A 23,788-nucleotide genomic window follows, 5' to 3' on the forward strand; every position below is an offset into this window, starting at 1 on the left:
ACAGTGCTTTACTTACAAATTTTATTCTGTGCTGTTAATCCTGCTTCAGGATCATCAGATAATTAGGTAAGCAGGCTATTCTCACTGATACTTGTCTCCCCTTACATTAAAAAAAAGCTGATCGTTCATACATTCGTGGTTTCTTATTAGACATGTTCGGGGGGGGGTCCTGAAACAGTCACACATCGTGATTATTCAATTTATTGGGTAGAACTTGATTATTTTTTTCCTGCAATTAATTTGTCGTGAAAGATAAACAGGTGCGTCAGTTACAATTGTGAGGCTTTTTATAGATACATTTTGTCATATATATATATGCCTATATTCCCACACACACACAAGCATTACAATGCAACCCTTTGTATATAATTATTTTTTTTACATAATTGACTTCTAGAATAAAACTATGTTGGACGTCATTTACATAACAACAACGTGATGAAGCAGATTCTCTTTGTTAGCCTAATATAGTTTTTTTTTTCTTTTGTGCCGTTGTAAGGGGGAGGGGGTGGTATAACCCAGCCGTGACCGGAAAGGTCAAAATCTCAGGTAAACTTAACGTACAGAATCCGCGTTAGAGGATTTGTAAACTCATTTCAGAGAACGCGGTTATATAAAAAATATCAATTAATCTCTCCTGCCACGCGGAACTTGATGTGTCTTGCTCTCCAGTAGACAGCTTTAACGCAGTGATATATGTTCGAGTCTATGACCAGCAGACGTCAACTCACATTCTAGCAGTGAACTCGTGAAGTTCTTTTCTCAGCTTGCTGCTAAACTTGGTTGGTGTGATTTCCTCGGTAAAAATGATGAAGCAGATTTTATCGCTCGTTTTTGCCACCGGGATTATTTGTTTAGGTAAACATTTTTAATGCATTTTAAATTTTACTAGCTCGTCATCTTTTGTTTTTTAAAAATATTTTAGTAGGAAAGTATTTTGCCAGATTTTTACCCAATATAGGCCACAGTAAGATATTATTTGAACGGCTATAGCAGGAGGTGACTTGGTAGATTAAAGTCTTTTTTTTTTTTAACATTAATAAACGAAAATCTAAGTGCAATTAATTTCTTCAACTCCCATGCACATGAATAACTGAGATATGTAATTAATTTGGTGACATAACTCAAAGTAGTTTTTCGTGGTAAAACATTAAGCCCTGCGGATTTAAGCGGATTATGTAAATGCAGTCACGCGTTTCGTTGTAGTGCGGGCCTAGTTTTTAATTATTTCTAGGATAAATGTATTTTGTTACTACTTAAGGGATGTGGGTATTTTGTAAAGTTAATTTGGAGTATACTTATTTTTATATTTTATTATCCAGTTTATTTTGACAATTTTTTCAGTTAGGGCTTTCGCTTCAAATGAAGAGGGGGGGGGGGGAGGGGGCAGTGTTTCTTCCAGACTTTTTTCTCCGGGGGGGGGCACTTGAAATTTTCGGGGGGGGGGGGGGCGGTAAACTTTCTTCGGGGGGGGGGCGGACACTGTTAAAAGTATATATTTTCTATATAAATTATATAAATTTCATTTCGTTCGGGGGGGGGGGGCGGTAGAAATTTTTCGTGGCCCGAAGAGATGCCTGGAAAAAACTCTGGGAGGGGGGAGTCCGAGGGACAAAAATAATTAACATCGTGGTAATTGAAGAAGATATAATCAGAGTGATGTGGCGATTCGGTGATTATTTTTTTTAACTGCAAAGCAAATTACATAAAGAATTATAGAGATAATATAGTTTTACGAAGTGAAGGCTGCCCATAAATGAAGTCACACTCTTTGGATGATTTACTTCCCCCCCCCTCCCACACTCATCCCGTCACACATAGTTACGATAAGCCAGACCCCGTCCCATTAAAATGGCATCACACGTCAGCTCACCCCCTCTCCAAATCGTAAATTTTTGTGACTTCACACTATCGTGAACATCTTCTTCCTCCCCCTCCGCCATACAACCTCCCCCGACGTCACAAATTGTCGCAAAAGTATGTGCAGAAATCGACTACCAGCCTATACCTACAAAACTTAATTTAGCTGATTATTCCCCCCCCCCCAAGTTGGTAGCCAGGCACCACCAGACCGACTGGGCGTCATCAAAGGGATTCCATGCCAGCAGTCAGACATCGTCAACATGATGGGGAGGTGCATGATCAAGTTCACCCAGGGGCACGGCGTCCCCGTCCTCGCCAAGATGAGAAAGAGCTTCACGTGCGAGACTTCGACTCTAAACTGCACGTGAGTGGACAGCATTTCATGGCGTTTGTGTTGTCTCTTGATCTAGTTGTTTTTTATCCAGAGGCGTGGCGACCCTTCCCGACGCCCGGGGACAAACTTTCAATTTGGCGCCCCCCTCGGGAACAACCTTCCAATTTTCAATTTGCAACCCCCCCCCTCAAACCTTCAATTTGCGACCCCCCCCCCCCCCCCCATATATTTTTAATATTTATAATGCAAAACTGCAGCTAAAATGATATTTTAAATGTTTTTACAACCCATTTTGCACCCCCTAATGTCGGCGCCTAGGGACATATGTATCCCCTCGCTTCGCCTCTGTTTTGATCCATTACATCACGTCTCCACAGTTGTTGCACCCTCATCATTTTTATCTTGTCATTAATAATTTTTTTCTCGTTTTCAATCTGTTGTTTAAAAACATTATGGTATATATATATATATATATATATATATATATATATATATATATATATATATATATATATATATATATATATATATATATATATATATATATATATACATATATATATATATATATATATATATATATATATATATATATATATATATATATATATAGATAGATATATAGATAGATATATATATAGATATATATATATATATCGTGCTTGCAGAGCTGTTATGGAGACCAGAGTGTGTCTAGCAAAGCTGAGCGAAACTGAGCTGTCCCTACCATGTCGTCCTTACATTGATGCAGTTTCAGACCATCAGTTTAGTAAGTCTTGCGGACATTTAAATAATTGGTCTACATTACATAGTTAGGCAATAATATCAGCATACTCGACTTTACTCGACTGAGTGTGGCGTCCATTTTAAAAAGTGCATCTGTAGTTCACAATTGTCGCTTTAATTTAGTTATTTAGTCTATGTTGTTTTTTAAAAAAAAATATGCCACCAAGTTAGAAAACCTATAAAAAAACATCAAGCAATTTTACTATTTTTACCCCCCCCCCCCTTTTCCCTGTTTATTAGGGGTCGTCAACACATGAGATCACTTAACTCTATATCTAGCCTAACTCCATCCCTAACCATATCTAACCCTATCCCTAATGACTGAAGGGTAATTTCCTACCGTATTTTTTTTTGTGGCGCGGGGTGGGGAGGGGGGTGTAATGTCCTGTCCCTAATCTGATGATGCAATAGTTCTATTCTATCCTCTTCATAAATATATATTTAATACTTCTTGTAAAATATTGAAATATTTCTCTATGATAGCTTTGCAAAATATTGGATTATTACTTTTTGACATGTGTATCTAACATTCCTTATAATTTCTTTTTGACAGGTGTATTTTATATCCCTTGTAAAATACTGAAATGTTTCTCTTTGACAGTTGTATTTTATATCCCTTGTAAAATACTGAAATATTTCTCTCTTATAGGTGTATTTAACATCCCTTGTCGAGTGTCTCATCTAAGAGCCACCTGTATGGCCCTTTTCACCAAACATGGGCTCACCCAATTTGTACGTAAATATTCAGTTATATTCTTTTTTTAAAGTATAAAGCAAAATAACTGGACAGGACGTCATATGTCGATAAATCCACATATTATCCATATTATTATTTGGCGTCCACGCATATTCTAAAACATAAACAGTGTTTCTTCCAGGCATCTCCCCCCTGCCTCCCCCCCCCCCCCGAAGAGAGTCTACCCCCCCCCCCCGATAATATAGAAAATATAAACTATAATATAACACCCCCCCCCCCCCCGAAAATTTCAAGTGCTCTTCCCCCCCCCCCCCCCCCCCGGGGAAAAAAGTCTAAAAGTCTGGAAGAAACACTGAAGAACATAAATGTTTGTATATCTATGATATTAAAGCAACCCATAATTCCCTAAATCTTAATGAAGATAAATTTTAAAACTAGCCTTAAAAAATTGTTTCTCCACTTTACGAAGATATTTAAATTTTTATTTGTTATTTTTTTCAGTGACAACAACAATAAGTAATAGAGCTTGGCAGTTATTTAAAAACAATAAACAATGTATCTGTATTGCTTGGTTTTGTTATATTTCCTTCTTTCATATAGTATTAGTTCTCGATTGTTTATTTTTTGTTGCTTTTGTTTTTGTTATTATCGTTGTTTTTATGCTGTGTATACAACTCTAAATGCATTTCTGTTTGAGTAAAAATCCGCTTGTATTAATGTTTAGAAACATTGTTATTAAATAATGATTTGTTGGGGATAGTGTAAATAGCTAGGTAATTGTATACTGCTATAAGCCCGAAAGTCTCGAGTTCGAATCCGGGTTCAAATCAGTAGAATGTCCGTCAGTCCGCCCAGCTCTGAAGGGGACCTAACTCATGTTAGGGAAAGTTATAAACCGGGAGTGATCTCCCCTAAACTTTTTCGAATATTCATATCTATATATATAATTCTCTTCTGGGAGCCGTTAGAAAACAAGCTGCAACCTTGCCTTACAGTCCCCTCTCTTCCTCTCTATCGCTACCACCCCCACCCCCACCCCCTCACATGGTCTGGTGAGCTGTGGTCACGCTGTTTATATTTTAAAATCATAGAGACGGGTTTGGTGACGGCTATTAGGCGCAGATAATTTAGTTTGAAACGATTTTAAACTTAGAGGAGGTAACTAAGAGGAGGCTGCTTTCACTTGGGGGGGGGGGGGGGGTTAGTGTTTTCATGAAATATTTTCAGTGTCAGCGTTGGTACTGTCGAATTCACAAATTATGAATTACTGAAAAGTAGAAAAAACAACAACTAAATAGCGGCGTATGTTATGCCGCGGGCCGGCTCGTTAATAATATTATATCTCTACGGGAATGGCAACTAGGGATAGACATGATTTTTAATCCATTTTTAACTACTTTAACTTTTTAAAATAGAATAGAATCTCGTAGAAAAAAGAATTGTGCAATAAATGAACTCCAAACAAAATGTGTATAATAGTGCGGAATATTATTAGTACTTTATAAATTCACATGCGTTTTTTTGATAAATTGGAAATAGCGTAAAGTACTACTTCCTGTCGATGGAAATTACTCTAAATTTGACAGAAGGCAGAGAATTATATCTTTTACTTAGATATGAAATTTCATTGATCTATCTGAAACAGTACTCAAGTTATAGGCTTTTGAAAAACTTCAAATTAGAAAAAGTTCCACTTCCGATTTTCGGAAATTGCTCAAAAGTTGATATGGATCTATGAATTTGATATAATACTTATATATGAAATTTTATCAACCTAGCTGTAACGATACTCAAGTTATCGTGTTTACAGACACACATACACACACACACACACGCAGACATACGGACAAGATTGCAAAATTATGTTTTTCCGACTCAGGGAGGTGTAAAACGTCGAGATTTGCAAACATTTCGATTTTTCTTTTTTTTTTGCACGATTTCAATACTTTCTCTATACTCTGTATACGAGAAAGTAAAAGGTTAACCACTCTATTCTTTCAAATTTTGAAGTTCTACTTCAATTGCCCCATGGATCGTCAGGTTCTAAAAGGGAACTTTACTTTTACATTATGGCTATATAAAGGGAAAGATCGGCCTGGGTATTGGAAGGAACACACTACGCCCCCATTATGAAAAGGGCGTTTGTTGTGATGAAAGAGATGGTATTTTGTTAATGCAGATTTAACATTTATAGTCGTCTAGTGTTTAAAAAATATGGAAGGTTTTGGAGTTTTCACATTTTACTCTCATCATCATCTTTCCTTTGTGGCCCCTGGGGAACAAAGAGCTGCAGTTACACATTTCCAGTGGACTCAGTTTTGGACTGCTCCCTTTATCTGTGCTCGCGTGAGCCCAGCTGTCTTAGCCTCTCCATCTACCGTTCTTCTCGATGTTCTCTTTGGACTTTCCTTCTTCCCCCGGGGAACATGGATTATAAAGCACAAGACGCTTTACCAACTGGTAAAAGATTATTGCAAAACTTAGCATCTGGTGGCCAAGTAGAAATTAAAGCAGTTCTACACTCCCCTAAACTATCTCATAATTTTTATATAACAGTAGAGGATGGCACTTCATAGGGCTATAGAAATGGTTTTTATTTTATGTTATCTTTAAACAGGATAGAATCGCGTAGTAAAAATAAACCGGTAGTGATCTCCCCTAAACTTTCTCGAATATTCTTATACGAGAAAAATGGCCCGTTGAGGAAGGATACAACGGGCGCTAGGCTGATAGTGCTGTCTCTTTTCTCTAAATTAAAACAACCCCCCCCACACACACACCCCCACCACCACCCCCACACACACACCCCCCACACACATCACCCCCACCACCACCCCCCCCACACACACACACCACCCCCCACACACACACCACCCCCCACCCCCACCCCAAAAAAAAACATGTCTACCGTCCCATTCAACGAAATATAATTATATACTTTTTCCAGTGTCCGCCCACTCCCCGAAAATTCTACCCCCGCCCCCGAAAATTTCAAGTACCCCCCACACCTCTCCGGGGAGAAAAAGTCTGAAAGAAACACTGTTGTCGCGCTTAGCAACTACGCGAAGAATTGCATTAAAGAAATTGCGAGAAAACCACTTTTTAGATTAGACACATTAATTAGGCGGTAATTTTATTATAGAGTATCGATGAAGAAATTTCTTTTGAGTTAGGGAGGGGGGGGGGGGGCTCAGACGTTCTTACGCGGGGGTGGGGCTTCGCCCCTACCCGAAGAATTTCTATTGTGACCTACTTAGGTCGAGTCATTTTTATTTTGACATTGTATAATTCCTTATATGGAATGATTGTGTAACACCTGGGGTTTTTCCATTGACTATTAAGGTGTTTGAAACATAGAAATTTTCCATTAAAATCTGATTGAATGATTCTAATCAGATGATTATCCCAACCAATGGCGACATGAGTTGAGGATAACCTCCCCTGTCACAGAAGTCTTTAATTGCACTGCACACTCGCAACACGTGGCAGTTTTTCTTGACCTGGCAGTCTATCAGGCAGCCGTCCATATTGTCCGGCTAAAGACTCTGACCATTTGAACGTGAGAGTACTTAAGACCTGTGTGTGCCTTGCTTTCTTAAGTGATTTAGTCTTCTAGTTTAATATTACTTGTCGCTAAGTAATTCTAGAAACTACAGCAGTGTTGTGTGGCCTGTAGCTGTTCTTGAGACAGTGTAGAAATCTGTGATAGTGTTTTTTCCTACATTGTGTAAGTTGGGTTTTTGATATTTTATACATTAAATATTTTATCTAGTTCATCTTTGTGTTCTGCCACTTCTGAGTTCGCTGATTAAAAGGTCGTATGTAGATTGGATGAGTGTTAATTACAATAGTATCACTAGCTTCCCTAGACATTAAATTCGAGCCCTAGTGGTCGTTGTGTTAAGTGTTCATCCACTTAGGCCGTAAGGCATTTGCATATGACCCCGAAAAAAGAATCCGGGGACGTTCTCCTTCTATTTGGCTGATAGATAGGAAAACGTGACAAAGTGGGAGCTCGCCGAGATTTAATCTGTCGTTCCAGTTGTTGGTTATATCAGTTGAATACTAAGGTTAGTTGGATTTAGTTGTTTTTATATCCAGTAGCGCAGTGTTCTTACAACGCGCGCTCAGGCTAGAGTATCTAGGTCAAATAAGCAGACGTGTCACGTCCTACATTTAGAGGTCAAGTACACGGCCCAACGCACCGTGTTAAGTTAGTGAACCTAGGCTTGTTGTGATTTTCAAGTTAGTGTTATGGAGTCTTTTTTGGCTAATCCTACTTTTGAAGAGGTCGAGAAGTTGAGTAGAAAAGTTTTGGTTAGTGTAGTTAAGGAATTGAAATTGGATTATTCTGTTACGCAGAAGTCAGAGGTGTTGAGAGATAAAATTGTTGTTCATTTCATTAATGAAGGAGTATTTGATGAAAGTTTGTTGGCGGATGTGTTACTCCGCGAGGAGAAAACTCTAGAGAAGGTAGAATTAGAAGCTAGAATTGCTTTAGAGAAGGAGAAAGTTGCTTTAGAGAAGGCTTTAAAAGAAAAGGAGATAGAGGCTAAAATTGCTTTAGATAAGAGGAGGTTGGAATTAGAGTTTGGTCAAGTTAGTGATGTTACTTCTCTGGTAGATCCAAAAAAGTTGTCGGTAGGGCAAGTGATTGCCAAATTTGGGAAATTAGTTCCTAAATTTGATGAAACAGATTTGGTCGTTTTCTTTAACTCGTTTGAGAGTTTAGCCAAGACATGTGAATGGCCCGAAACTTCCATTACTGCTTTATTGAGCTCTGTCCTTACTGGGAAAGCTGCAAAAACATACCAGGCACTCTCTCACGACGTTCAAAATAACTATAGTTTGGTCAAGACTGCCATTTTAAAGGCCTACGCACTGACGCCCGAGGCCTATCGGACAAAATTCCGAACACTCCGCAAGTTACCCACACAATCATATGTGGAATTTCTCTTTGAAAAGGAGAAAATATTCTCAAGGTGGCTACACTCTGAGGAAGTTTCTGAGTTTGAGAAACTCAGGTCACTTATCCTAAGGGAAGAATTCCTATCGTCCCTGCCTGAAGAGATACGACTACACATTCTGGATAACAAGATAACTGACATCCAGAAGGCTGCTGAGTCGGCTGACACATATATGTTGGTGCATAAGAAACCACCAGTGTCAGGAAACCGCCTCAACCCCGTGCTTCCCCTTTTTGGCAGCAATCATCCTGTTGGCCAACATTTGAAGGCATCACAGTCCAGAGAGAAACCAAGATCAACTCTCAATCGTCGAGCGGTATGCCAGTTCTGCAAAAGGCCTGGTCACCATGTCAAGGACTGTTACAAACGTCTTCAGAATAACAGGGAGGTGGTGCGTACTTCCGCGCACTATGCTCTATCCCCTCAAGCAGCCAGTTCAACTATGAACTCTAGAATTCAAAAGGACTCTAACCCTAAGTGTCCGCAAGAAGGTAGTCAAATCTCCACACATTATGTGCAGTCACATTTTGACTGTTCTCGCCACCATCCAGTTTCTTCCGAGTCTACCGATCTCGAGGGATCGAGAAAAGTTGACTTTTCATCTTTTATTGCCGAAGCCATCATTAGCAAACCAGGTGATCCGTTGTCTCAGAAGAATATCACCGTTCTAAGAGACACAGGAGCGTCACAATCACTCCTTTTGAAAAGTTCAATGGACATTTCACCAGAGACGAACACCGGAAGGATTTCCATTATCCAGGGAGTGGGGACAAAATCTACTGTCGTCCCTCTACACAAGTTTGCCCTGAAACATCATCTCGTCGAAGGTGAGGTCATTTTAGGTGTGATAGATAGTATTCCTGTCCCAGGAGTACACCTACTTCTAGGGAATGACCTTGCGGGAAGCAAAGTATACCCCTGTACGGTTTCAGACCCTTTGTCAACAGTTCCAGATAATGATTATGAACTGTATCCTGCATGTGCGGTGACAAGAAGCCAGACCAAACAATTGGCTGACACAACGTCTGAACCACATCTACCATCATCGTCAAGAAATTCGACTCCCAAACTGGAGTCTATGCTTCCAGAAAACACAAGCTTGGGCTTACCCCTGAGGATATCTCAGGAAGACATCATTAAAGCTCAACAAGTCGACGCGGAACTCAAAGCAGCGGTCGAAAAATCTCTATCATCTGACGATGGAGAATATTTCTCCGAGAACGGCCTCTTCTTTCGTCGCGCTATACCGGTGAATGCCTCACCAGCCGAACCATGGTTGGGTAAAAACCAGCTGTGGGTCCCTCCACCTTATCGGCATGAAATACTTAAGCTGGCACATGACCATCCAATGTCAGCGCACCCAGGAGTCACTAAAACGACGGCGAAGATCAAAGAACTGTTCTTTTGGCCCAAAATGAGAAAAGATGTGTCGCGTTACTGTAGAAGTTGCACGAACTGTCAGTTGGCCGGAAAGCCAAACCAGACAATTCCTAAGGCCCCTTTGAGTCCGATTCCTGTATTAGAAGAACCTTTTTCAAAAATCGTCATGGACTGTGTAGGTCCCTTGCCTAAAACCAAGGCGGGCAACGAGTACCTACTTACCTTTATGTGTTCAAGTACCCGTTTTCCCGAGGCGATTCCCTTACGGAACATTAAGGCAAAGACTGTAGTCAGAGCCATGACCCGGTTCTTCACTACCTTTGGATTACCTAGAATCGTGCAAACAGATCAAGGCAGCAACTTCACCAGTCACCATTTTCAGGAAGCACTAGCCAAGCTAGGCGTTACCCACATCACCAGCTCAGCCTACCACCCTCAGTCTCAAGGCGTACTTGAGAGGTTCCACCAAACCCTCAAAACCATGCTAAGGACATTCGCTAATAGTAACACCCAATGGGATGAGTCTGTTCCTTGGATTATTTTCGCCGCGAGGGACTGTGTCCAGGACTCTTTAGGCTACTCGCCTTTTCAACTTGTGTTTGGACATTCTGTCCGTGGCCCCCTGAAGCTGATACACGAACGTTGGACAGGTACCAGCGTTCATCCTGTGGAAAACTTCGACGATTTTCACGTTCGACTGAAAGCCGTGTGCGAAATGGCTCACAAGAACTTAAGAAAGGCCCAAGTGAGAATGAAAGGACTGTATGATAAGAGTTCTTGTAAACGAACATTCAATCCAGGCGACAAAGTTCTTGTGCTAGTGCCTAATCTGAACAATGCGTTATCCTTGAGATATTGTGGACCCTTTACTGTGCATTCAAAATTAAGTGATTTGAACTATGTTGTCAATACGCCCGACAGAAGAAAGAAACAGACAGTGTATCATGTCAACTCACTGAAAAAGTATTATGATAATTGTAACAATTTTCAATCCACAGCTAAAATTACTTTACCTGTATGTTCAAATGTTTCTGATGATGTGATACATGATAAATTGAAACCCCCAAAATTGGTAAATTCTTCCTTTTTAGATAATTTGAATGTCCACCTTATGCATTTGTCCACAGGGGAAAGCCATAAATTGTCTCAGTTATTTGAGACATTTCCCTCTATCTTTGGGGATGTCCCCAAAGAAGCGAAGGTTCCACCTCATGATGTAGTCGTAGGTGACGCAAAACCCATTAAACAACACCCCTATAGAGTTAACCCGGAAAAAGCTGCTTTGATAAAAGATGAAATTGATTATATGCTCAAGAATGATATCATTGAGCCCAGTTTCAGCAACTGGAGTTCCCCATGTCTCCTAGTCCCGAAAGACGGTGGATCTTTCAGGTTTGTGACCGACTTTAGGAAGGTGAATGCGCTCACCAAAGCTGATTCCTATCCCTTACCTCGGATAGAGGACGTTATTGATAAAGTTGGTCAGGCTAAGATAATTTCCAAAATTGATTTACTTTCAGGATACTGGCAAATCCCATTATCTGACCGTGCAAAAGAAATATCTGCTTTTGTAACCCCTAATGGTTTTTATAGATACAAACGTATGCCCTTTGGTATGCGAAATGCTGGACAAACTTTCCAGAGGGTCATTAACTCTGTCATTGCTGACATAGACCAATGTGAGGCCTACATAGATGATATAGTTGTATTTTCTAATACTTTTGAAGAACATTTTGTTCAGTTGACTAACCTTTTTAGAAAATTGTCTGAAGTTAATTTTACTGTAAACTTACATAAAAGTGATTTCTGTAAAGCTTTAATTACCTATTTGGGTTATCAAGTGGGAACGAACCAAGTTCGGCCCATTGAAGCTAAAGTAGATGTTATTGTAAAGTTGCCACCTCCCAAAAATTGTAAAGAGATCAAAAAGTTCCTTGGGATGGCTGGTTACTATAGACGGTTCTGTCTAAACTTTTCAGCTATTGCTGAACCTCTTACTGCATTATTGAAAAAGGGTGTTGAATTTGAATGGTCCAATAAATGTCAAGAAGCTTTTTTTTACCATTAAGTCATTTCTATCAAATGCTCCTGTTATGGCTGCACCAAATTTTAGCAAGCCCTTTAAACTTGCCATTGATGCTAGCAACTTAGCCATTGGCTCAGTCCTATTTCAAGAAGACAACATGGGAATTGACCATCCCATTGCCTTTTTTTCCAGGAAGTTAAATGAGAACCAAAAGAATTATTCTACTATTGAAAAAGAAGCTTTAGCTTTGGTTTTATCATTACAACATTTTGAAGTCTATGTCTCTTCTTCAACCAATCCAGTCAGAGTGTTTTCTGACCATGATCCCCTGAAATTTACCTCTAAGTTAGGACAGACAAATCAAAGAATATTGAGATGGTGCTTATATTTCCAAAATTTTAATCTGGAAATTTCACACATTAAGGGTAGTGATAATGTTGTGGCTGATTGTTTGTCAAGGATGTAAAATCTTGTTACACACATTGATCATGTGACATGCTTTGTGGTTCATTAGGACCATAAACAGGTTTTGTTTGAGTGTCACTCATATGAAAATGAGTGGTGTGAGTTTTGAATATTTTTCAAAATTCCAATCCTGTTGAATATTTTGTTTATTTTCAGGTGAACCTTAATTAAAGGTGGTTTTTGATTATATGTAATCTTTTATAATAATATGTCTCATATGGCTCAATTGATATTGTAGCTAGTCATTGAAATAAAGGTCTTACATTGGCGGGTTTACCACTTTTAATATCCACATGGAAATATTGTAATACCCTTTTTTGAGGGATTTTGATGTATAATTACTTTTTGAAGGGTTACTCCCCTTTCACCAATTGTAAAAGTTGGAGTTACTTCCCTTTTATGTTCAGGGATATTTTCATCTGGTATTATGATTTTGATTGCCTACATTTGTAAAACATTTTTGTTATTTCATTGCCAGATTGGTTCCTTATGTATGTGTTTGTGGAACCTATCTGTCACTTCCAAAAAGGGAGGGGATGTGACCTACTTAGGTCGAGTCATTTTTATTTTGACATTGTATAATTCCTTATATGGAATGATTGTGTAACACCTGGGGTTTTTCCATTGACTATTAAGGTGTTTGAAACATAGAAATTTTCCATTAAAATCTGATTGAATGATTCTGATCAGATGATTATCCCAACCAATGGCGACATGAGTTGAGGATAACCTCCCCTGTCACAGAAGTCTTTAATTGCACTGCACACTCGCAACACGTGGCAGTTTTTCTTGACCTGGCAGTCTATCAGGCAGCCGTCCATATTGTCCGGCTAAAGACTCTGACCATTTGAACGTGAGAGTACTTAAGACCTGTGTGTGCCTTGCTTTCTTAAGTGATTTAGTCTTCTAGTTTAATATTACTTGTCGCTAAGTAATTCTAGAAACTACAGCAGTGTTGTGTGGCCTGTAGCTGTTCTTGAGACAGTGTAGAAATCTGTGATAGTGTTTTTTCCTACATTGTGTAAGTTGGGTTTTTGATATTTTATACATTAAATATTTTATCTAGTTCATCTTTGTGTTCTGCCACTTCTGAGTTCGCTGATTAAAAGGTCGTATGTAGATTGGATGAGTGTTAATTACAATAGTATCACTAGCTTCCCTAGACATTAAATTCGAGCCCTAGTGGTCGTTGTGTTAAGTGTTCATCCACTTAGGCCGTAAGGCATTTGCATATGACCCCGAAAAAAGAATCCGGGGACGTTCTCCTTCTATTTGGCTGATAGATAGGAAAACGTTACACTATGAAAGAAACTCTTCACGCAAACCACTTAGATAAGACAAAATTTCCTTTTTATTCAATGTTTACTCTCCGGTTTGAGATTATTGTCTACTCTGTGCTAAATGTGTCGACGTCATACTTCGTTTTTCGAAATACTATGCATGTTTTTAATTTCCTTGTGTTTTCTCTAGAGCGTTCTTGTCAGACAGAGCGTTCTTGTCAGACAGACAGCGAAACTATTATTATAGACGAGAAAAATGGCCCGTTGAGGAAGGGTACAACGGGCGCTAGGCTGATAGTGCTGTCTCTTTTCTCTAAACTAAAACCAACCCACCCCCCCACACACCACCCCCACCCCACACACCACCCCCACCCCCACCCCCCACCCCCACCCCCACCCCTCACCCCCACACACCACCCCCTCCACACACCGCCCCCCACCCCCACCCCCACCCCCCCCCCCCCAAAAAAAAAACATGTCTACCGTCCCATTCAACGAAATATAATTATATACTATTTCCAGTGTCCGCCCCCTCCCAGAAAATTCTATCCCCGCCCCCAAAAATTTCAAGTACCCCCACCCCTCTCCGGGGAGGAAAAAGTCTGAAAGAAACACTGAAACCAACCCACCCCCCCCCCCCACCCCCACCCCCCACACCCCCCACCCCACCCCCCCCCCACACCACCCCCCACCCCCACCCCACCCCCACCCCTCCACCACCCCCCACCCCCAAAAAAAACATGTCTACCGTCCCATTCAACGAAATATGATTATATACTTTTTCCAGTGTCCGCCCCCTCCCAGAAAATTCTACCCCCGCCCCCGAAAATTTCAAGTACCCCCACCCCTCTCCGGGGAGGTAAAAATTTGAAAGAAACACTGAAACCAACCCACCCCCCCCACACCCCCCCCCCACCCACACACACCACCCCCCCCCCCACCCACACACTCCCCCCTCCAACCCCCCCCCCCCCCCCAAAATCATGTCTACCGTCCCATTGCAAGAAAACCACTTTTTAGATTAGACACATTAATTAGGCGGTAATTTTATTATAGAGTATCGATGAGGAAATTTCTTTTGAGTTGGGGAGGGGGAGGGGCTCAGACGTTCTTACGCGGGGGGTGGGGCTTCGCCCCTACCCGAAGAATTGTATGCAAGAAACTCTTCACGCAAACCACTTAGATTAGACAACATTTCCTCTTTATTCAATATTTACGCCAGAATCAATGACGTCATTATATTACTGTGAGATTATTTTCTACTCTGTGCGCTAAATGTGTCGACGTCATACTTCGTTTTTCGAATTACTATGCATGTTTTTAAATTGCTTGTCTTTTCTCTAGAGCGTTCTTGTCAGACAGATAGATAGATAGATAGATAGATAGATAGATAGATAGATAGATAGATAGATAGATAGATAGATAGATAGATAGATAGATAGATAGATAGATAGATAGATAGATAGATAGATAGATAGATAGATAGATAGATAGATAGATAGATAGATAGATAGATAGATAGATAGATAGATAGATAGATAGATAGATAGATAGATAGATAGATAGATAGATAGATAGATAGATAGATAGATAGATAGATAGATAGATAGATAGATAGATAGATAGATAGATAGATAGATAGATAGATAGATAGATAGATAGATAGATAGATAGATAGATAGATAGATAGATAGATAGATAGATAGATAGATAGATAGATAGATTGATAGATTGATAGATTGATAGACAGACAGCGAAACTATTATTATAGATAAAACAACAGGGGATGGTAACTGGGGATATAGTTATGATTTTTAATCCATTTTAAATACTGAAACTTTTAAAAATAGAATCTCAGTAAAAAACAATTGCGCACCAAGCGAACGCCTAATAAAGGTGTGTATTATACACACCTTTATTAGGCGTTCGCTTGGTGCGCAATAGTATTAGTACTTAATAAATTTACATTAGTTTTTTGAGAAATCGGAAGTAGCGTAAATTACTACTTCCGGTCAACGGAAATTACTCAAAATTTAACAGAAGGTAGAGAATTAGATCTTTTACTTACATGTGAAATTTCATTTATCTATCTGAAATAGTACTCAAGTTATAGGCTTTTGAAAAATTCAAAGTAGAAAAAGTACCACTTCCGGTTGTCGGAAATCGCTCAAAAGTTGATACGGATCTACGATTTTGATATAATACTTATATATGAAATTTCATCAACCTAGCTGTAACGGTACTCAAGTTATCGTGTGTACACACGGACACACAGACACACACACACAGACATACGGACAAGATTGCAAAATTATGTTTTTCCGTATCAGTGAGGTGTAAAACGTCGAGATTTGTAAAAATCTCGATTTTTTTTTGCACGATTACAATACTTTCTCTATACTACGTATATACGAGAAAGTAAAAAATAGCGCATCAAATGAATGCAAACAGTGTGAGTATAATAAAGCGGGAAATCTGTAATTTCTAAAGAAAACATTGATTGCTTTTTTTTTTTTTTTTTTTTTAGAAATCTGAAATAGCGTAAAATACACTCCCAGTCGTCGGAAATCACTCAAAATTTGAAAGAAAACAGCGAATATGATCCAGGGGCGTAGCGAGGGGGGGGGTAGGAGGGGGTACATATGTCCCCGGGCGCCGACCTTAGGGGGCGCCAAAATGGGTTGAAAAATCAAATTGAAAGTTTGATTGGGGGGGGGGGTGCTAATTGAAAGTTTGAGGGGGGTGTAAATTGAAAGTTTGAGGGGGGTGCAAATTGAAAATTGGAAGGTTGTTCCCGAGGGGGCGCAAAATTGAAAGTTTGTCCCCGGGCGCCGGGAAGGGTCGCTACATCTCTGATATGATCAAAAACATCACCTGGCTAAGGGGGCGACCATAAATGACGTCACACTCATAGGGGGAGGGGGATTCGTAATTTTGTAACGGTGTGTGATGAGGGGGAGGGGGTTCAGGTGGTGTGACGTCACACTTCTGTATCATAAAAAAGCAATGTTAGAGAACGAATTTTAGCCGTTATTTCGAGTTTAAGAAAACTGTTTTAATAAATTGTCATCAAAATGGATTAAAATACTCTATGTTGACAGAGTTTAGACAAGATTTTGGAAAAAAATATCGATGTTATAAGAAAAATTCAACTGCAATTTTGAGGGAAAATAGAATGGAAATAGAGTAAAGTACCACTTCCTATTTTAGGAAATTGTCCGAATGTTGACAGACATCTTCGCGTACAATCTAATGCTTGTAATTGAAACTTCATCTACCTAACTTTAATTGTACTTAAGTTATCTCCTTTTATTAGGCATAAACAAGAACCACTTCCGGTTACCGGAAATCGCTCAAAAGTTGTTAGAAATCTACACATGTAATATAATACTTAGATCTATATTTATTATATGAAATTTGGTCAACATAACTGAAACGTTACTCAAGTTATCGTGTTTACACACACACACAAACAAAAACCCAAACACAGACGGATAGGATTGTAAAACTTAGTTTTCCGTCATCTGAACGTCGTAAAATGTCAAAGTTTGTCAAAATCTCGATTTAGATTTTTGTCCATGATTAGCCTACAATACATTTTACAATACATTCTTTATATACAACATACTAAAACAAGGAGGTGTAAAACGGCAAAAACTGTCAAAATTTATTTCTATTTTTTTTGTACGATTACAAAAGTTTCTCTGATAAAGTAAAGAACCAGCGCGCTCTAAGCTTTTTGTACTAAGAAATAAGACAAAACTGAAACCGGAAGTTGTTATTTAATAGATTTCTCACTTTTCTACACTTTGGAGACTGCAATGCCGCCTGTTGTTTTTATTTAAAAAGGTAAATCGATTTGCTTTTAAAGCTGGCATTTCTGTTTCATTAACCTCATTCATTTTATCTAGACAGTGAGATGCAAGTCCCTACAAGTTATATCTTAATTTTCTAGATCTAGCTACTGTAGCTGCTAATGCCTGTCGGCTAGTTTACAACATTTTTGCAACACCAGCTCTGAGTTCACTGTTCAGAATTCACTTTTCTGTCTTTTCAGACAGATAGCGAAAAAAGATTAATGAACAATAATTAATTTATTAATTAGGCCTAATTATACTTTTTACTTATGGCCTAGGCCTGTAATAGTAATAGAGGTAAAACTCCATTTTAGCGTATTTTATTTGAAGTGACTACTCGGAAGAAGATTTTTCTCCCCGTCTCCACTTAGTCGGCAGAAGATGGCTCTGCGCATGCGCAGTGACCTAGGGTTAGGGCTAGAATGAGGGATAGGGGTAGGATGAGGGATAGGGTTAGGGTTGGTGTTAGGGATCTGCGGTTGTAAACACACGCATGTGCAGTACCATCAAAAACATCGCCGCGAAGGCAAGTCGTAGTTTCTCTCCATTGCGCATGCGTATCTTATTCAGGCTAGCATCGGCCTATTTTATTCCCTGCCTCACATTCACCTCCAGTTGAGCGTATTTTATTATAAACACAACCGAATCCCACAAAAACATTAGGAAAACACTAGGCATAGTCTGGATTTCTTTATGAACTTTTGTTTTAATGTTTGTATTTTTTGATAATTTACTTTACTTTTGTCAAAACTTGAGAAAAACCCAAATTTGGATATTGAATGTGCACTAGATCTAGATTTACCTTTTTTTCTCTCTTGAAAATAGGTTCGTGTCATTTAAGGAGAAACTCATAAATGCAAGTCGGTTAAGTTTGTATTGTTAAAAATTTAATTGAAACTGTAAGCCTAATGCTTATTTATAATTTTTTTTTTAACTTTTCTAATTAAAACACACATTTATAGAAAATAAGTAGATCCATATCTATCACCTATACTAATCCTAGTGTTTTCCTAACGTTTTTGTATTTTGGTTGTGTATATAATAAAATACGCTCAACCGGAGGTGAAAGTGAAGCAGCGAATAAAATACGCTAAAATGGTGTTTTAGCGACTAATAGAGTGTAATAAGCCTAAATTCTAAATTAATAATTAAATAAAAAAGATTAGGCCTAGGCCTAAATTTCAGAAATCGCATTTGTTTTGATTTTATATGACATACTGATTGCTAGTGTGTTGATCCAAATCTATGATCATAAATATAATAGCTTTTCAGGTTTAAATAAATTTAATTTGTTATGAAAATGTTTACATTGTTAACTTTTTAAAAAGTGTTGTAGGTCTTTTTTGCTGATTTTCAGAAATTTGTAGATGCTTTAAAACCTGTACCTTTCATTGACCAAGAACATCAATAGTTAGAACTAAAGAATCATGTTCGGAGGAACAACCGGCTTTGGATCAACCTCTCTGTTTGGATCAACTTCTAACACAGCCAATGCAAACCCTATGAAAGATGTTGAGGTGAGGCTGCTTGGCGTAACCTCTAAGCTGCATCTATATCTTTTTCTAAGTTTAATTTATGTTCATGATATTTAAACTATTTTAACAATATTAAAGGTGGCATCACCCCCTGATGATAGTGTGAGCTGTCTGAAGTTTAGCCCAGGTGTTCTACCTTCTACATTCCTTGTTGCTGGTAGCTGGGATAATCATGTAAGTCTAGTAATGTAAAGTAATGTTTATTTAAAAAAGCATCTTTAGATATATTTTTAATTTTTCTTTAATATATTTTAGACAACGGGAAAAAAATCTTTTTACTAAAAATAATAATCTCTTTATTCAACAATAGGTGAGGTGCTGGGAAGTTCAACAGAATGGTCAGACAATACCCAAGGCACAGCAAACACACACAGGTCCTGTTTTAGACGTGGATTGGAGTGATGTATGTAATTCTTTCTAAATCATTAAAGTGTTTTTCCTCCATCATTAATAAATATTTTAGTTTGTATTTTAACTAGCGATTCTTGTTTTATTGCATTGTCAGTTTTATAATAAAATGGTCTTTTAGGATGGCACAAAAGTGTTTACTGCATCCTGTGACAAGACAGTTAAAATGTGGGACCTGAACAGTAATCAAGCCATGCAAGTTGCTCAAGTAAGGTTTTAAAATACTTTCTCAGGTGTGCCACTTTTCTGGGGTGTACTGGATTTCCAGAATCGCAAAAAAAAAAATTTTACTTTTATACTGTGTAAATTTTTAGGGTTTATGTCATTTGTGCTTTCATGTTTCTGGATTGGCAAAATTTGAGTTTTTGATTTTCATGATTCACCCAAAAAATAAGTGGCACCCCTTCATTATATAATTAACTTGGTTTGGTATATTGTTTGATTTATATCTATCTTTAAGATTTATATTATATTTTAAACTATATTACCTTTCACAGCGTGGTAAAGATGTAAATTTAAAATCATATGATAGTAAATAGCATGATGTTTTTGTAAAGATTAACATTTCTAAATAACATAATATTTAACAGCATGATGCTCCTGTAAAAACAGTCCATTGGATTAAGGCTCCCAGTTACAGCTGTGTGATGACTGGTAGCTGGGATAAAACACTCAAGGTAAGTCTATAAGTAAAGTCACTTTAACATTTGCCTGCTTTTAATTTCATACAATTAAGATTTTAAAAAATAATTTTTACTAATATGAATGTTCATTATATCTTTGTGTTCAAATCTATGTTTTATTTGCTTGAATGATTTTCAGTTTTGGGACACACGTTCCTCTACTCCTATACTCAGTATTCAGCTACCTGAAAGAGTTTATTGTGCAGATGTGGTAAGTAAGCTTTTTATTATTCTAAAGCCTATTTAAATATTTAGTTGGTAGAGTGTGAGAATGCTAGCCAGAGATATTTGGATAGCTGTTGATTAAAGTCCTTAGCTCATCGTTTAGTCCACTAACTATAATGGGTAGCAGACATTTTTGCAAACATTTTTGTGTGCGTTGCCCAGCTAATCTTATCAGGGCATGAAAATGAATTACCTCTACCTTCCTAAAACAAATATCCAAAATATTTTATATCCACCTGTAGAACAAATAAAAGACAGATGGCCCCAGAAAACCCTGAGCCTAAAATGACACATGAGTTTGAATTTGTTTAGATTCATTGAGCAAATACATATGATGCTATATTTCAATAAAGTCTGTAATTTTAATATTTTTTTTTACAATTCTCACCAGAAATATCCCATGGCTGTTGTGGGCGTGGCAGGAAGGGCAATACTTATTTACCAGCTAGATGTCCAGCCACAAGAGTTTAAGCGAATGGAATCTCCTCTCAAATATCAGGTAATAATTTTACAACACTTTACCCCAAAATAGATTATCTAAAATACATGGTTACTAAATTTGGGGTTACATCAAAATAATTTGTTGAGTAAATAGGTTATTTTAAAATTTGGAACTACATTAAAATACTAGGTTGAGTAAATATGTTATTTTTTTAAAACCTATATTAGATTGTCTGTGTTTGTTAATGCTGTGTATGTTTAATTTGATGTTTATTTTCAGCATCGCTGTGTGAGCATATTTAATGACAAGAAAACCAATGCACCCACGGGTTTTGCCCTGGGAAGTATCGAAGGACGGGTAGCTATTCAGTATGTTAATCCAACTAATCCCAAAGACAATTTCACTTTCAAATGTCACAGGTCCAATGTTCCACCTAATGGAGGAATACAGGATATATATGCAGTAAGTGTTGTGTATAATTTATTTTTTTATTGTGTAAATTATAAATTCATTATTTAGTTTCTTGTTTTTTTATAAAAATAGCTATAGGATATATAATTGTTCAGTTTTTATTTTTAAGTAAAATTATTTTTTACTGTATTTGATTTCCTCAAATTAGCTGAATAGTTTGACAGTAAAAATAACTGCTGCAATTGATTGTTCTTTATCTTGAATTTAACTACTATTTCCCTCAGGTAAATGACATATCATTTCACCCTACCCATGGTACACTAGCAACAGTTGGCTCAGATGGTCGCTTCAGTTTTTGGGACAAAGATGCCAGGACCAAGTTAAAGACATCAGAACAGTTTGATCTGCCTATCACTACCTGTTGCTTTAATGCTCAAGGGAATATTTTTGGTTACGCTTCAAGTTATGACTGGTCAAAGGTATGTGTAGGCTGTACATCTTTATTTCATGTCCATAACTGTACATTTTGTTGTGCTTTCTCTTCACATGATACTATCTTGCTTAGTTTAGAAGCAGAATTTAATGAATGAAATCCTAACAATTTCTTTAAATTGGCTTTATTCCATTGTAATTTTTTTATTATAAGACTAATGGAAAATAATTTTTTTTTAGATATTGCTACTTTAAAGTTTTGATAAACTTATTGAGATATTTTTACTCAGTGATGAGGTGTTTCATTTGTCTTTGTTTTTTTTGGAAACATGTAGTAAAGTTTTATACAATTTATAAAGAAAAAACATTCAAATGAAATGTGTTTAAAATTCTTCACCTATTCTTTACTGTAATTTATTTTAATCTATCTTGTTTCAGGGACATGAGGGATATGAACCTCAAAAGATGAAGCCTCACATTTTCATGAGGTCGTGCTTTGATGAACTTAAGCCAAGCACAAAGAGAAATTAACTCTCATCAATTATAAATATAACATTTGTTTTGGTACTGTTTTCTATTACATGAAGAAATAACATTTAAATGAAGATGTTTGATTGTGCATATAAATAAAAAAAAGCCATTTGAATAAAATGTCTTAACCAACTACTTGTTTATGTTGATGAGTCCAATGGTACAACTATGGCTCAATTCATGTGCAGGTCATAGTATTGTAGTGAACAAATGCACAGTGTATTACACATCTATTTAAATTACATTACCCTGCATTTTTCAAATATAAAATGTAAACACTGATGATTAAACACTAATATATGCTATTTATATTTTAAAAATCTGCTCATGTGAATTTTGTGCTGTTTAACAAAATTGTTAAACAAAAATTAAATTATATCACCACACAATTTCAATAGCAAAGGTTAATGTTTCTCTACCCCTGGAATATTGTGAATAGTATTGACTCATACTACATGTCAGCTTTAAACAGCTAAACCTAAGTATTACATAACTAAAATAGATGGATGAAACTAAAAAACTAGACTAATGTAAATTATGTAACTCTTACACAAAACAATAGATCAACCATCCTTAATTACATAACACAGCAACAGAAGTAGTTACACAAAACAGCTGAACACAGATTAGACTTTTTTTTTAATAGAATGTCCTAAGACTAAATTATAACTTTTTCACTTGCTTTGCTTAGGCATTTTATTTATTTCCCAAGCATTTAGTGGAGGCCTTTAACTGAATATTATAATGGTTACATATAAACAGCATCAATTTGGAGTAGCGCCTCTTTTGTTTACATTTATTACCCTAACTATAGTCTGCTTTTTTTTGTAACGAAAACTAGATGCATACACACTTCTGTAGCTAAGGGGGAAGTGTCAAGTTAGGTTGGTGCGATATAAGATTTTTGGATAATGACTGGAGTCACAGGGCCCATTCTCTCACAGCCAGGCAAAGGGATCATCTGCTGAGGCAATGTACAGACTTGTGTAGAGTTTAGTCGTAAAACAAAAGCATTGTCGATCTTAAACAAACATCACAAATATAAAGGACGGAATACATAATAAAGTGGCAGTAAAATTGAAGAAAGAAATCTTATTATAAAATAATGTAATACCAGATGTGTTTATAGGATGGAGTGGTCTAGCGGTAGAGAGCTGGACTGCTAACCCGTAAGTCTCGAGTTCGAATCTGGGTTCAAATCAGTAGATCGTCCCTGAGTCCACCCAACTCTAATGGGTACCTAACTCACGTTAGGGAAAGTAAAGGCGGCTGGGCATAGTACTGACCACACTGTCCATTCTTCTGGTAGAGTCAGGTTTGAAAAGGAACTTTACAGATACTGTAGTACGAAAAAAGCCACGTCTACTCTACTTGTTAGGGAATGTGGACATAAAATAAAACACAAAATGCGGTTTTCTATACTGTTCAATAAATGTGAAGTGGTGGTATATAAAATGTTATGTAGC

At 37.6% G+C, this 23,788-nt stretch overlaps 2 protein-coding genes across 4 annotated transcripts; both read left to right on the forward strand.

Moving 5' to 3' along the window:
- The first annotated feature begins 692 nt into the window (after positions 1-692).
- Positions 693-4,246, forward strand: LOC131957785 (uncharacterized). The gene is made up of 5 exons (XM_059322565.1): positions 693-858; positions 2,050-2,227; positions 2,866-2,966; positions 3,633-3,715; positions 4,182-4,246. The coding sequence occupies exons 1-5, from the start codon at positions 807-809 to the stop codon at positions 4,182-4,184; spliced, it is 417 nt and encodes a 138-aa protein (XP_059178548.1). The 5' UTR covers positions 693-806; the 3' UTR covers positions 4,185-4,246.
- Positions 4,247-13,319: 9,073 nt separating this feature from the next.
- LOC131957786 (mRNA export factor) lies at positions 13,320-22,455 on the forward strand. Of its 3 annotated transcripts, none has more exons than XM_059322566.1 (11): positions 13,320-13,539; positions 19,013-19,172; positions 19,269-19,364; positions 19,501-19,593; positions 19,720-19,806; positions 20,189-20,275; positions 20,421-20,492; positions 20,898-21,005; positions 21,228-21,410; positions 21,644-21,838; positions 22,230-22,455. In XM_059322566.1, the coding sequence occupies exons 2-11, from the start codon at positions 19,083-19,085 to the stop codon at positions 22,320-22,322; spliced, it is 1,104 nt and encodes a 367-aa protein (XP_059178549.1). In that variant the 5' UTR covers positions 13,320-13,539; positions 19,013-19,082; the 3' UTR covers positions 22,323-22,455. The 3 variants fall into 3 exon arrangements, with proteins under 3 accessions (XP_059178549.1, XP_059178551.1, XP_059178552.1); XM_059322568.1 differs by lacking the exon at positions 13,320-13,539 and adding an exon at positions 17,542-17,647; XM_059322569.1 differs by lacking the exon at positions 13,320-13,539 and adding an exon at positions 17,674-17,712.
- The last annotated feature ends 1,333 nt before the right edge of the window (positions 22,456-23,788 follow it).

Source organism: Physella acuta, unplaced genomic scaffold, assembly GCF_028476545.2.
Source record: "Physella acuta isolate Inbredline_101_S28 unplaced genomic scaffold, ASM2847654v3 ptg001265l, whole genome shotgun sequence".
Taxonomy (NCBI): Eukaryota; Metazoa; Mollusca; class Gastropoda; family Physidae; genus Physella; species Physella acuta.